Source organism: Sinohyriopsis cumingii, chromosome 3, assembly GCF_028554795.1.
Source record: "Sinohyriopsis cumingii isolate HCF-2022 chromosome 3, ASM2855479v2, whole genome shotgun sequence".
Lineage (NCBI taxonomy): Eukaryota > Metazoa > Mollusca > Bivalvia > Unionida > Unionidae > Sinohyriopsis > Sinohyriopsis cumingii.
Window position 1 is genome coordinate 65089380 of NC_142963.1, and position 16095 is coordinate 65105474.

At 35.5% G+C, this 16095-nt stretch overlaps 1 protein-coding gene and 1 long non-coding RNA gene across 2 annotated transcripts in view; both read right to left on the bottom strand.

The window, feature by feature from the left end:
- LOC149803003 (uncharacterized) overlaps positions 1–3035 on the bottom strand; it is a 33830-nt gene extending 30795 nt beyond the window's left edge. The window contains exon 1 of the mRNA XM_089953866.1: positions 2942–3035. Coding sequence (XP_089809992.1) covers positions 2942–3035 — 94 coding nt within the window. The remainder of the gene's footprint in view (positions 1–2941) is intronic.
- Positions 3036–6201: 3166 nt separating this feature from the next.
- LOC149803004 (uncharacterized) overlaps positions 6202–16095 on the bottom strand; it is a 32602-nt gene continuing 22708 nt past the window's right edge. The window contains exons 2-3 of the long non-coding RNA XR_016419942.1: positions 10698–10835; positions 6202–6334 (exon numbers count right to left, since the gene is read on the bottom strand). This is a non-coding gene — a long non-coding RNA (uncharacterized LOC149803004). The remainder of the gene's footprint in view (positions 6335–10697; positions 10836–16095) is intronic.

A 16095-nucleotide genomic window follows, 5' to 3' on the forward strand; every position in this document is an offset into this window, starting at 1 on the left:
TTTTTAGGGACCAGAACCAGGAGGGGCAGATACAATGAAAGCCAAAGCCTGAGAGGGCAGAACAGGAGAACTATGTAAGGCAGCAGCTACCCTAATATCGAGCATTCCAGTCTCACAAATAGGTGTGCATTATCAGGTAGAACATCTTGCTGCCTAGATGAATGGAAGAAACTGACAAGATGACCCCTTGATATTAAAAATAGCCTCAGGCTACAAAATTGAATTTTTAGAAGAGCCAAAACAAACATTTATTCCAAAACCAATTAAATTTTCGCCATCTGAGTGTAAATTAGTGGATATTGAGATTCATGAACTACTAAACAATGGGTTACTGAATCTCAGCATGAAGCTGGCACATTCATAACCAACTTGTATTTGGTTCAAAGGAAAAATGGGACATTTAAACCTGTTATAAATCTGAAATCTATGAACAGATTTCTTGAATATTTTTATTTAAAATGGAAGCAACTGACATCATTTTAGACTCTATTACAGAAGAAGACTATTTTATCTGAAAGATGCTCATTTCAGTAATCCTATTGTCAAGCCTCATAGGAAATATTTGAAATTTGTCTGTAGAGGTCAGATGTATTTTGTGTTCTTCCACTTGGTCTAGTATTAAGTCCCAGAATTTTCACCAAAATTCAGAAACCTGTATTTGATTTTGTGAGATACAATGGTGTCATCTGTTTTTATTATAAAGATGATTCATTGGCTATTGTACAATCAATCAGTAAGTGTTTGAATGATACAACATTGTTTGTAACTTCTCTTCAAAATGTTGGGTTTGAAATCAATCCTGAGAAATCTGTTCTTATTCCGTCAAAGAAAGCTGTCAATCTGGGATTTGTCATTAACTCTCAAAATAGGACTGTGTCATTGGGACAAGATAAAATTAAGAAAATTCTGTATAGATGCATTTCAATGTTGCGAGAGAATACAGTGACAATAAGATGTGTTGCAAGTTAAGTTGGCATGTTTACATCTTCAATGAAAGCAGTTCGCTTGGCACAGGTGTATTACATAGAGTTGGACAAGAACTGAGCCCTGACTAAATCTAAAGGTAACTATAACGGTAAGATGACATTGTCAGAGGCCAGTAAGACTGAACTTCCCTGGTGGTTGTCTAACTTGGAAAACACGAATGGGAAAGCTATTGGACCACAAAATATTTCTCATTACCTATCTACTGATGCATTAATATCTAGTTGGGATGTACATTTGAATTCTCTTGAAACCTGTGGCAGATGGATATAAGCCAAAACAAAATTCCACACTAATTATTTGGAATTGTTATCTGTTCAATTTGGTTTGAAAAGTTTGTGCAGTGGGATAATCAACAAGCATATTTATATCAAGAGTGAGAACAGTGCAATGCTTTGGTGTATTAACAAAGCTGATAGATCAGATAATTCCATGTAAAAATTGAAATATTGCTATATTGTTTTGAAAGAGGAATACATCTGTCTGCTGTCCATGTAGGTGGTGAAGTAGGTGATTTGAAAGTAATGCAAGTGTACAAAATTTCCTGGCTGGATGCTCTGAGACAATCCTGGTCAGAACTGAGTTGTTTATAACAACCATAATGTTAGCATTGTCAGAATTGTATCTAATGCAGTTTGACCATGAGCTGTGCTTGGCTCTATAGAAAAATCAATATATATATATATATATATATATATATATATATATACACATATACATACACACACACACACACACACACATTTTGAGACTGACCCTTTCATTAGGGGAAGGGGGAGAAGATAGCATTTTCAAGTTTAATGGGGGTCTTTACAAGAATTCAGCAGAAATAAATGACTCTGTCCAGTTCAGGTGTTAATGCTTTATCAACACAAATCAACTGTGCAGAAAATGCAGACCTGCCAACCCTGAAGAGTCCGTCTCAGTAAGGCATCTGATTTTTTTCCGTAAGATTGACCAGTTTTCAGTAAGGTGTAACAAAATATACAAAACTGCTATTGTAAAGATGGAAAATATAATTAAAAGTTTGACACAGTGACAATAACATTATGTTCAACTGAAAAGTTTGTAAAGTATGCGTAGACTTTATTTACCACTAGTACAGTTGCACCAAGTTTAGTTCCAAACCCTATGCAACTCAGTGGCTTGTTGCTATCTCTCAACTTGATGTAATTCTTGGAAATTCTTTTTCCATTTCATATGACGATAGCAATTTTATCTCCCGCCACGAGACGTGCTAAAACTGGCACGTGATGTCCAATAAACGTAATTGTCCTTTCCATCTTTTATTCACAAGAATCTGAATATTCCTTTTTATTTTTCTGTGTTGATTATTAACATTTTTCTAGAGACTTATTTTCCCTTTTGTCTTAAACAAGCATCACTTTCGGGATGCTATTTTAAAAAAAATTATATAATCAACAGTTTGATCATGCATATGCTTCACATGAACAAATAGGTGCAGTTTAAAGTGTCTGGGGTGCTACTGTAAAGTTAATTTGCTTCCCTGACTAATTTCACTACTTCTAATATGAATCCTGGATTCAAATAAAACATAGATGAACCAAACACCCAGATTTTTCAGTAATGATCATTTTTCCGTATAAGTCTTAATAGTCTTTCAATCAATCTATTTCATAACAAAATCATCTTGAAATGCATAGATCAATTAATGGTGTTATAACAAGATTAAGATAAAGAATAATAATAAAGAGAACTCATCTGAATGTTCAGTTCAGAGTGCTGAATATGCTACCTCAGGAGTCTGATGTTTTATCAATAAAATATGACATAAATTTGAGACAACACGTTATAATATCTTTGCAATAAATATACACAGGTCATACCTTACCAATATAATGCCAAACTCCTGTGATGCTACATACTGGCAGTGATCATATTTCAACGGACGTCATATACTTTGAAATGACTAATGTCAGTAAGACATTTGCAGTACATGCACAAAAAAATTCTTCCCCTTGCTGCTGTGCTTGACACTCCACCAACATGGCATTTTGAAAATTATTTTTGCTGGACTTTCCTGATACCATACTGCTTCCTGAATTACACTCTTCAAAACTGTGTCACACTTGAACACTATTCTGACAAATGAAATAATCATGTTTGCATTTTATATCTGGAGTAAAAGTCCAACATCAAAGAAATGTTGCCACTGATCACAAACTTTATTAAAGTTTGCTTCAACATTTTCATTCAATGTAGTGATGTACAATAACATCTGTTCTTCAGTATGTCTTATTGATAGATGTACTTAACTTCAGATAATTTGGGTTGTTCTTTGTGCATTTCATATGTAAATTAGTTAAATGGACTCTCCCACAGCAGCACTTCACATGACATTATCACTCTAGTTACTGTGAGCCAATTAGGAAACCCCTATCTTTTAAACGACCAGCTGTATGTCCCAAGGATAAGTTAAGCTGAGCATTTAGCAGGTTCATATATACTGCATATTATAGGCCTACATCGTGCAAGTCAAGAAATAGCGGTATGTGTGTGTGTGTGTGTCAAAAAAACTTTGAAGCAAAGATTCCTGAAAACTGTGTTTCTCAAAACCTGACCATGTCAGTGGAGGGTGCAAGTCTAAAACTGCTTTTTTAGTGTAACATGGCATGTTATGGCAGTTATGAGAATAACCAGGGAAAACCCCAGGAAGAACCACCAACCCACAAGAAGTTTTCTCACAAACCCACATAGGTCAAGCATGAGACTCAACCCATGCAGACAGAGAGATGTCAGTGATCAGTTAAGGCAAGTGTTTTAGAAAAAAAAAGCCACCCAGGGACCTGGGCTGCTTGTTACTGTACAATTGGGTCCATAATGCTATGCCTTCACTTAGGTGCACCAAAGACCAATTCTAAATGGAAAATACAGTAGTTGTGACTGCTAAAGACAGCTCGATAACATCCACCAAACATGAATAATTAAAATAGGTCCATGAAGCAGCAACCAACAGATCTGATTTCATGCACATATTCTTATCAAAAAAGGGTCATAGTAAGGGAACAATTAGTCTCATGTTGCAGTCCAATAGCACTGTAAAGAATTTACTTCATCTACCCCAGCACAGATGCAACTGAGAATAGCAGTCCCTACAGGGAGTACAGCTAATAAAAGATGCTGGCTGTTTACCAAAAAAAACATGATGACAAGAGAGAAAAACCAACTCAGGGTAAACATTGAAACCTAAGTGCTACTTTCTATAGACAAGCTCACACCTTTCAAATTCTTAATTAGAGCAGAAAAATAGTTCTAAGGGTACGGTTCCTAAAAGACCAATTGTTCATAATGGGGCTTTTTGACAAGGACCACAACGTTCACAAGCGATTCCACTAGGTATTAATGAGCAAGACATAAGTAAAAAAATATCTGACAAGCTTATCAATATTTGGGGTCCATACAAGGTCCAGACCTTAGAGAACCTGAGCATGTTGGACACATATGTTGCATAGCCATAACTGTATAAATTGAACATTCTCTCTGTTCAAAGAGAAAAAGAAGAGTTCTGCCACAGCATTTAGGGAATGCTAGGATTAATAACCAATTGCAACAAAATTATCTACCTTTTATCAGAGACCTTGAACATGGTATGAACGATGCAGTTGACACCCTCGCTCAAAAAACTCCTCCAAGTGGATCAATCACTTGAGATGAGCCAAGTGTGAAGGAGGAGAATCTGCAAGCTGTTGTGGAAAAAAGACAAAAGGTCCATCTCTGATCAAATATCCTGCAATGGTCTACCAATAGGTCATGAGGATTGCTTAACTGCAATCAACTGTGCCAAAGAAGGATATTCGAAACAAGAAGAGCACTGGTGGTTCTGACTGCAAAATCATAATGAAAAGGTGGAATGGCATAAGGAAACCAACAATCTCACCTCTGACTGAAGGAATCAACTGCACAGGTCCTTTGATGTGAGACCATGGGAATGACACCTCACAAGAGCATCTCTGCCTCTAGGGGATCAGCGGTAAGGATGTTCTTGCTGTGCTCCAGTAAGCAAACCAATTCTATACCATCCTGAGATTGAGTCGTCTTCTTAGCCCCTAACTGCCTTCTGACAAAGAGTCTCTTCAATGCAGGGGAAACACTGAAGTAGGGATAACTTCTCGCAACCCATTATTGGAAGTGGTCAGACTACATCTGCTAGCAAGCTCTCAAATAGGATGGAAAGTATGTCACATCCTCCTCTAGAGGAATGCTTGTCCCTCAACAGCACAAAGGGAATGAGGGACTGTCCCTACCTGACTTTTTACTCTTCTCATTCCTGAGGAAGTCACAAGGCAATAGTGACAGGTAATTCCTATTAAAATAAACTATTCTGGACCCTCCATATACATTTTGGGGATTGGATGATATTTAGATAAGATGACTGAAGGTGAGAAAATTTACAATTGATCATAATTATAATTCTGAAAATATGGTGACAAGAAAAATTAATGATCTGCATATTTAGATCAATTAATACTCACTGATAGGTCAACTTTTTCTACTAAGAAAATATTAATCCAGAGTAGGGTTCACCTTGTAAGCAAGATATGAAAAAAAAAAATAACATTAAAATCTGACCATATTCCCTTAGCTTGTAAAGGAAAACTTGAGTTGTTTTCTCAATTCACAATGTTTTGATAGAGTTGCTAATTAGATAAAAAATGCATCTTAAGTAAGGCCAAGCTGTATAGTCTATAACCAACATTACACCCATTAATCATACACCAAAATAAAGGGAATTTTTTTTTTAAATGCCCAAGTTATACAAGGTCTTTTTTAAATGGCCAGTATAACCAGTGAGGAAAATAAATTCTTTTTCTTTAAAAATCAAACCTTTTACAAAATTCAACTACAGAAAACCACCTTAGATAAGAAACACAGGACCCATGACTAAAAACAGGTGACTGCTGTTTACATGGCATTTATATAGGAAATTTGCTGGGGGGGGAGGATTAGAATGGCTATATTGACCAGGTGACTGTTAGAACAGGTCTGACTGTACAGTATCTTGCCTTGCTTAAGCAAATTTAGTCACATTAATTATCAAAGGCAGTATTATCATAACTATACTACACTGGAAAAAATTTGAAAAAACAATTATTTTAAATAACATCATCTTTATTAGAATCAAATCAAAATAAAATAATCATTAGAACAGTTCAAATTACTACAAAATCTGAAAATGGTACTCTCATACCTGATTTACACTGAGGGTCAGCATATCCTGGGTTACATAGTAGATTTGGACAGGTTCCATCCACTTTGGCACAAACTGCTCCTCCAAAACACTGACCACATTTTGTTTTGCAGCCAGCTCCATAAAACCCAGCTGCACATTCTAAAATATCAAAGAAAATCTTCAACTATATCATTTTGTCTTATAATCACCAACATTATGAAAACCTGATTTGACCCTGGATACACGAAATGGAGTATCTTGAGTTAAACATGCTTTCCTTGTCCTGCTGAAAAAATCTCCTTTTAAAATTCTAATTCTTCTTGACAATGATTTCTGCATAAAAGTCCTGTGTATTTATTTTCACTTTTTTTTATATACATTTTTAAAAGTTGTTAACCATCACATGTGATATTATTGATCAACAAGAAGAAAAAAAGGTTCATTAATAGTATATATTACTACTATATGATGCTGGCTTTTTTATCACATCTTTCCCATGTCCAAAATTTCAAAAAACCCATGGCTATTCCACATATCATGGGAATTAACAAATGCAGTATTGACCATTAACATCTAATTCAGTATCTAGTGAAAGAGCTATATACCATAGTGAGGGAGACGGACAGAATACTTTTAAAATCAAATAAGATGACAAATAAAGTGAAAAAGTAAACATTTATACGCATTCATATTTATCATCCAATCCTAAAAACAAACAATAAAAGAATGACATTTCACAAAGAAAAAGAAAAATCTAAATTGCAATGAAAGTGAGAATAAAATTAGGATTTTTGACAAATCAGAATGAACTGATGGCCACTGAAGATTACCCATTATGCCATCCTGTAAACAAACAATGAAAGAAACCATCAAATTGTAAACAGAGAAGAGGTCTACAAGGCCTGAACAGGCCAGAGAAAGCTCATTTTGCTCATACCTGTATAGCAGCCAAAGCAAGAGCGGTTCACAAAGATATCTGGGTCAATATGATGAGTCTGTTGAAACATTTTCAAAGGGTACCGACTGCATGTTACAACCCCTCCCAAAAACTGTTTCAAGGTTTCTCTGATATTTATACCATCCATATTTGATGGCAACTCAGCATCATTTGTCCAATATTGATAGGCCCCTCAAAGTTGGACAAATTCTGTTCAGCAGTTTCTTCAGCAAAAGCTATGAAAATGTTTTTCCACTTGTACTAACATGTTATATCTGATAGTGGAACAACATCAGCTGTATATATCTGAAAGCTGTTCAAGATATGAAACTTTCATTAAAGTCTATTAAGTATTCGTCATTAGAAGAATTTATTTAACATGTCTCCATTTCCAGTAACATTTGCCATACTTAATGGCAGACATGCATAGTTTATAAGAAGTGACAAGTCCTCAGTGCCACAATGCTTTCTGTGAACTACGGTCAAATTCTGTTAAATGGGTTTTCAGAAGATGAGTAAAGGATTTTCCATTTTTAGTAATGGACACCATATTTAATAGCCAAGATTCATCATATGTATACGTATCTCAAAGCCCGTATCACTAAAATACTTTCAGTCAAATTGGCTCAGTTTCTGTTTAACACTTGCTAAGAAGAAATCATTTAAAATAGTTTTTTTTTAAATATCTTTGCAGAGATATTTGACAGTAAAATTTATGTCTATTGTCTTATCTGAAAGACAATTCACACTTCATGACAATAACACTGCTGTGCAATCTGTCAACAACTTGTGCACCCATTTACATTCTATAGTAGACTTGTCAGCTCAGTTTATTTACATCATTCTATTCTTGTTCTCCTACACTGGGGTAAAGTCTCAAAGACTATTTTGTTACCAAGTGTTGTATGTTGAAATTTCTATTAAAAAAATACTAGAGAAGGTTTATATTCTCAGCAGATGAAAACAGTAACAGGAGACAGAAATAAACTATTCCTTGGATTCCTGGAAATTCTTTTCAGCCAGTAAAATGACAGTCTCTTTGAGGGACTCTTTATATTTGTGCAATTTCAGTAAATATCAAGAAAATTTTCCCTCCCACAAATCCAGCACAAGTTGTTACGCTGTGTCCTTATGACAGCTTCATAAGGACACAGCTTCACAACTTCTGCTAGATTTGCAGAAGGGAAAATGTTTCCCTTTCAAAGCCTCTCCCTTATTTGTGGAGTATTTTCCATTTGGATTATGTAGGATTTGTCTCATTTATGATAGGGGTAGGAGAATTTTGCTCTATGGTAAGGGTATGTATCTCCCTCCATATCTGACCTATTTTCCTAAGATATTATGATTGGTCAACATATCTGAAGAAGGAGCCAATTTGTAATACTTACCCAGTCATAATACACATATATCTTCCCAGCCTCTCCACAGTTACATGTGTATAGAGAGCATGGCTTCCATTGCAGCAGTGACTAATGATTTCACATTCTTTTGTACCAATCCTGGCAATTAAGGGGAGATCACCTAGTAGGGCACATAACTTCAAGCTCTTTAGCTACAAGTTCTAATCTGGTAGGGCTGGATTTGTGAGGTAGCAGTTCTCCATAGATATTTTGTTCGTGTAATTATCATCAAAGAAGCATATTTTACAACCACCGCTCATACCATTCTAAAAAAATAAATAAAAATAGGCTGGCTACCGATATCTGATATATTGTAGGTATGCTGATAGTGTTTTATAGTTCTGTTGTAAACCAGACTAAAGTATGTGTAGATCATTCCCTAGTCTCATTTCCTGCTTCATATGCTCGTTGTGTTATTCTCTGGTATTTGTATAGAGGAGAGCAACGAAGGTAGCATACGAAGCAGGGAACAAGACTAATTATTCCTGCACTTACCCTGCTTCCCGGCCTTATCGAAGAATAGATCATATGTATGAGTAGGACCCAACACCGGAAAGAACCACCAACCCATGAGAAGCTACTAGCAAGATTTCTCACATACCCACATTGGACAAATCAGAGACTCAAACCCATGCAGACAGAGGTGAGATGGCAGTGATTCGTAACGGAGACAGCTTTAGACCACTCGACCACTTGGGGACCCCAAATTACTTAGTGATGAAAGGGTTAACTGGGAACTGATTTCGGACCTATATTATTCATATTCTTTATAAATGACTTGCTCTTGTACGTCAAACATTCAAAATTCAATCTATATGCAGATGATACTATCTTGCATATATCTGACTGTAATGGCAAGACTTGGAACAAACAATTGGGTGAAGATTTAAATCACGTTGAATATTGGTGCTCACTGAATAACATGTTTATCAATCCCCTAAAAACTAGGGCAATTCTGCTCGGAACTGGCCAAAGATCTTCATGAACAGAAATCAAAATCTTAAGCTGTATATTCAACATAATCAAATTCAAAATGTTGACCTAGAAATACTTCTGACAGTTCATGCTGATCAGAATCAAGACTGGTGTAAAAGCAAGTGAACCAGGCTTGTTTTATATTAAACTTAAGAATATAACTTTAACTGAAGAAAAAATTTTATGTACCAGTAAACTGTCAGAAATTATTTTACAATGCATCCATTATTTCACTTTTGTTCCACTTCAGTACATTTTGGAGAAAGTACCATTGAAACAATCCACAAACTTTAAAGAAGGGCACTAATAATAATCCTAAATTTACCATTCAATACATCATCTAAATTCCATGGGTTCAAATTGCTGAAATCTGAAGATAGTTTAGCCTACCACAAGTTCATATTAGAGTTTAAATCAAGAATGAACTTTGTCCATAATACCGGTAATTGCATGGTATTTATCCTTATGTCAACAAAATGATTCCAAGGACCAAAATTGAGACTGATTATGAATTACCATGCAGAACACCATTTACTGGGGACTAAAACGGTCATGCAGACAAGTGAGCCATGCTGAATTAGTGAGTTGGTGACCTTGCACTCAAGAGCATCAATGACTCATCCCAAGAATGGATGGGCGTGGAGCAGGGTGTCCATCCATGAAGAGGAAGAAGAAAATGCTTAAATCATACTAATCTGTAAAAGCAACAGCTCTCCACTATACCCCAAAATTGCCTGGTCACATGGCACAAAAAGATAGACCTGCCAATCCTGATGAGACAAACAAAACCCGATTGTGGGGATAATTATAAAATAAACATCCTTACAATCATCTAACTTGTCACAGCCCATTAATCTGTACCACAAAAATCATATTCACAGCTTTATTAAAAATATTAAAAATGTGACCATAATAGTAGCTTGTTTGTATTATAGCATTTGCCCCTACTTCATTGTGTCCCTGGAGATAAAAAGCTAGAAACAGCATATGTCCAGCAATTATAAAATAGAGGTTTGATGAATTGTTCTCTAAAAATAGTTAACATAACAGACTGAGGCAATCATAATATCAGCAGCACATTTTTTAAAAAGCTTGCAGAACCATTTTATTAATCTTACTTGTCAGTATTTGTTTCATCAAAGTTTTACTTTGCACTAAATTCAGCCTTTAAAGTTCAGCATGCCATTTCTGACTTGTCTAATGTTCATACCTTTCAAACACTGTAGTCCCGTATATCCTGGTAAACAAAGAGCACCTGGACAATAACCATTTTCATTGCTACAGGGTGGCTGCAAACACTTTCCACATTTGGAAATGCAGTAAGCACCAAAAGATCCAGCTGAACATGCTGCAAAAAGAAAAGACTTCTTCAATGACAATTTATTTTTAAATAGTCAATTAGTGTGTATCAAAATGCTATCATCTTGCCTACTTACATCATCAATGGAAGCTAAAACATGTTATAAAAAATTTAGCCACCACATGATTTCAAAGTCGCTCTGATGTTATGTATATTTGATTTAATTTATATCTGATTCAATTGTAAGTTTAAAAATAATTTTATTTTTTAATTTTATTATATGTCAAAATAACATCGTTCTGTTTATTAGGAACTCGATACTTTCCCAGAAAATAGTTTGACCTTGACTGTTCATTTTAATAAACACATAAGGCTGACCTGGTTCACGACTTTAATTCAAATTTAGTAACAGCCACGTCAACAAGTTTTTTTTATAAATTTATTTTTATTGTGGGAATAATAAGGTTGAGATCAAGGCTGTGCTGGATATGTGACCCTCGACTTGTAAATAGATTTTAGTGAAGTAAACAACATTTATTCTTGGAGTAAAATAATTGGTTCTTATCAAGGACATACAGGGGCTACGTGAATTTTTATATGTAGACATGATCACATGACCCTTATCTGGGCATCTATTTTGCATAAATTTCAAGTTTTAAACCATCGTTTTAGGTAAATAATCTCAGTCGGGCTTCTAAACACTGAGATGTAAAGGTGTTTCTTTTGTTGTGTCATTTTGGGAATTACATTTTATTGTTTATTCGAAATATTTGGTTTCTAAAAGGATTACTATGTTTCTCTGGTAATATTCTGAGCCCTCACAAAAAATTCTTGAACAAAGACATTTCTAAAAAAATTTATTAGGATTTCCAAAACCGAAGGAACTGTAGACAACAACAGTGAACAGGATACAGCATACGTCATTGCCTTCCATCTTGGATTCTTCATCGAGGCTTGAACTTGAGATCATTAGAACATTTCATTATCAGGACTTGTAAAATTTTATTCATGCATTATTCTTGGATTATTTTTGGATCTGAATCTTAAAACCGTAAGTTCTTATTTTTTCATTTTTACAGCATCTTTCCATGGTAATAAATTTGTTAAATTTTTAAAAGCTTGTTGTTTTCACTCTTTCTTGTGCTGTTTCTTCGAGCCCAAACATGTAACACTGAAGCAACCAAATTCCAAGACCAGGTACGATCTAATGGCAACAGGAATTGTAAATCTTGTTCATAATATGTTAGGTCTCCATTGCATACTACTCAAGTTGCTGCATTCTCAACATGCAGTACATGTCATTAAGGCATTGTCCCGAATCCATTCCACAAACTTTTGTAGAAATTTCATCATAAAAGGTTAAGACAACTCTTTCTCAAAACATCAATAATTCTAGCTTAACAATAATGCCATTCATTCCTAATGACTGCTTTGCCTCAAAACATAGGCAGTTTTACCTTAACCCTTTAATGGCAATCGAGACTGCCTTGTATATATACTGCATGATTCCCTAACCATCTTACATCAACTAAAATCATGCTGAGATCCAAGGACTGCCAAAGATATATATGTTAATAGAAATATGTACAAGTTATTTCTTAATAAACTGCTTTCCAGACAACTTCTCTATTATTTCTTTTTATCACATATCGTATCATATGTACAGTTCACCTGTCTATGTATCATTACATTTATTTTATATTATCTCAATACATATAAAATGTAATTAACACATTAACCGCATGCGACGAGTTAACATGGCAGGAGGTAGTAGCCAACTGCCGAACTCTGTAGCATCATGGTCATGCATGATACACTACAGTGGGTGGTATTATAGAAAGGCAGACAGATGTAGCTCTACAATGATACCAAATAATCTGGAATATCTAGTTGCACTACAAAATACAGATATAAAAAAACTCATTTTTGGACCCGACTTTTTTCTACCCAAAATTCACCCATGGTCAGAATCCAATTTTGTGTCAGAATTTTAGATTTTTTGGTCTCAGATCTAAGGCAAACCGGTATGAACTGCAAACAGATAGATGAGCCTTTGCAAAAAGTAGGATAAGATGGGCATTTGGAATAAAGAGTTGTCTCAATACAAAAATAATGGCTCCGTTTAGCTATAAAAAACAACAACAAAATACAAAACAAACAAAAAATCTAACTTTTACCCTTCTGCTCATGCGCGAGCCAAACAGCCAATGAAAAACGATGTTTCTAACACAAGTAGGCAATATGTTATTGAAAGATCACCTGGGATTTGGTGTTTTCGGATCTATTCAGAAATAGCATCCAAGATGTGTTTCCTACTCGATTTTCAAGCAAAAATGACAAAAACCACCAGAGGTTAATGTGTTAAATGAAGCTTAAACAAAGAATGGACTTTGGTCACAGGTTTATAATTAATCAAGGACATTTCTTTAGATATGCCCACAATTTTACCATCAACTAACAGCCAATCAAGCAATGGGGGCTATTTCCTGACTTAGTCCAGTTAGTAGTCTGTTCAGTTATAACAGATCAACATTGAGAGGGGACATGTTTTGTTTCCTTATCAACCACCATCTAGAGTTTTCTTATTTCTGGCTCAACCTCTACTTTCATATTTTCACATAAACCTCATTAGGGCATAATAACTCCAATATCCAAGGAGGTGGACCGCCATATCCATATGGATATGGCAGTCCACCTCCAGGGATATTGGAGTTATTACATTAAAAGACTATACCTGCTTATACCCACCCCTTGTACTATTTGTCACTAGTGAATGATGTCCCCAATCGACTCAACATAACAAAATGATTTCCTTGAAAATTTGTTATAACATCTTATGGAAGCTCTGCCTCAAAACATCATCACTTCTGCTTTAACAGCCGTGTCATTAAGCCATACATGATAATTTTCTAAATTTCAGTATATGCACAACTTGATGATCTTGAATTATTTTAGGTCATATCACCAGTTTTGCAATGGGGTTCGTTTGATAATGATCATTAAGGGATGAACTGGTGGTGTGGTAAGATAATGTAATGTCAAATTAAAAGGCTTAGTCAGTGGCAAACACTTGGATAGGGGTGTTGTACCTTGAAATTCAGAGGCAGACAGGGAATGATGCAAGAAACTATTATTAGCCTCTTACTTGCTGTCTTCATGGGGATTGTTGAAGGATCACATGGGAGGGGTATGAGCAGAACTATTCCTATTGGTTGGAATTGGCAGCATAATATGAAGAGCCATCCAAATTAAAATATCTTATGTAACACTGCATGTTCATATAGAGTACCATGTGATTAGTAACTTCTCTGGTTTTTTAAAGGTACAGACAATCAATGTAGAGTTTCTCTTCAAAGGCTTTTTAAAGGTACAGAATGGATTTAGAGCCTAGGCATCAAACTTTTCTTATTGTCCTCTGGGCCCACCACCACCCCAGTAGCCACCTAATAATGAATACATTGTAGGTTAATGTGCCCTTACATTATTCATGCACATGTGGCTGCCAATTGGTAAGATATTTCTTCCCAATCAGATACTCATAAGCTATACTAATAACATAAAGGTCATGCCCATTAAATACATTTCTTTTACAGCTTTAAACAGGCAAAAATAAGAATATTTTCTTCATGCTGGGATCAGCCTAGTTCTATTCCACAAATCTCCAGGGATCAACTCAGAATACACTCTTATGTGGGGATCAGCCTAGCGTAGATTTAGTTAATATGGGATCAGCCCAGAATAAATTAGCATGCTGGGATCAGCATATGCACATAGGCTACTTAAGCTGGGATCAGCCAAGAATACACTTGAATGCTGGGATCAGCCTAGCATAGATTTCACCTGAACTGCAATCAGCCTAGCAGTCTATGGAAGCTGGGATCAGCCCAGATTATAACTTAATGATGGGATCAGCCTTGCACCAATTAACCTTGAGCTGGGATCAGCCCAGAATACAACAATAATCTTCAGATCAGCCTAGTGAAGATTTACTTGTAGAAGGGATCAGCCCGTAATACACTCAAATGCAGGGATCAGCCTAGCAGATTTTACTTGAGCTGGGATCAGCCTAGCACCAATTCTACTTGAGCTGGCATCAGCCCAGAATACAAAGTAATGCTGGGATCAGCTTAGAAGTGATTGGGATCCGTCTTTTACACTGAACTGTAATCAGCCTAGCACCAATTAGAAATCAGTCTTTTACATTTAGATTCTAGCCTCTGAGAAGCCCTCACAGAGAGAACAAAATATTGTAAAATATTTTAATTAAGTATTGATGTTATTTTAGTTATGAGTTTGATGTTGTAGAATACTGGTAATACTGAATAGTGGCATGCTTGACAGAAAGGGAGTGAGTGAAAGAGTGAGAGAGACTGAATGCATATACTCGTGTATCCTTTATTCTTACACTGCATATCTTAAATCTTTTCTCATAAAATTCAGTATTGTTTTGTTCTGCATAAATGACTCTACCTCAAAACACCGGCAATTCTGCTTTTACAATTCTGTCAATCAACCATACTTTCGATTCTGCCTCCTAAATACTGCATGCTTCTCTACATTCTTCCCTCAACTTAGCTCAAACTGCAGAGGGTCGAATCCATGGAATGCCAATGTAGTGTTTAATCAAAACAAATAATGGTTATTTAATCATATGTTTTTTTGATGGAAGGACTCATAATTATTACATCTTATGATATATAGTGTCTTATGTATAGTTCATCTGTCTGTCACTCCACATCAGTACAACCCATACAGAAAAATCTCACCAATTCACATGAGCTGCTCATAAGCTGCACATGAGAACCTTGTTAGAAATGTATGCAAATTGGGTAGATTTTGCAGGCTGATGTGTGCAGTTTGTTAGATCTTGTGAGCCAAGGAAAAACTAATCTGATTCTCACGTGAGCCGATTTTGCTCACATGAGAATCTAACTTTTCACATGAGAAAGTAGAACTTAGAAAACATTCTTTTCCATTACATAGAACCATGTTTTGAAAATAAGGCAGAGTTCTAATTTCTCACGTGAGTTATCACGTGAGAAACTTGGACTTGATTCTGAATAAATACTTAATTCAAATTTATTCAAAGTTGGATTTTCTCATGTGAGTTATCACATGAGCAATTTGGACTTAAATATTTTGTGTAACTGTTGAATGTCAAGCATCCCCATTATTGTCAAATAGACATTATTTCTATTTTGCACTTGCTGTTGCTTTGGTTTGATGTTTTAAACTTTAAAACATCTGTCGGCTTATTTTCTCACAATGAGTTTTAGTCTTATTTTGACCCAACTGGCTCCTTGTATTT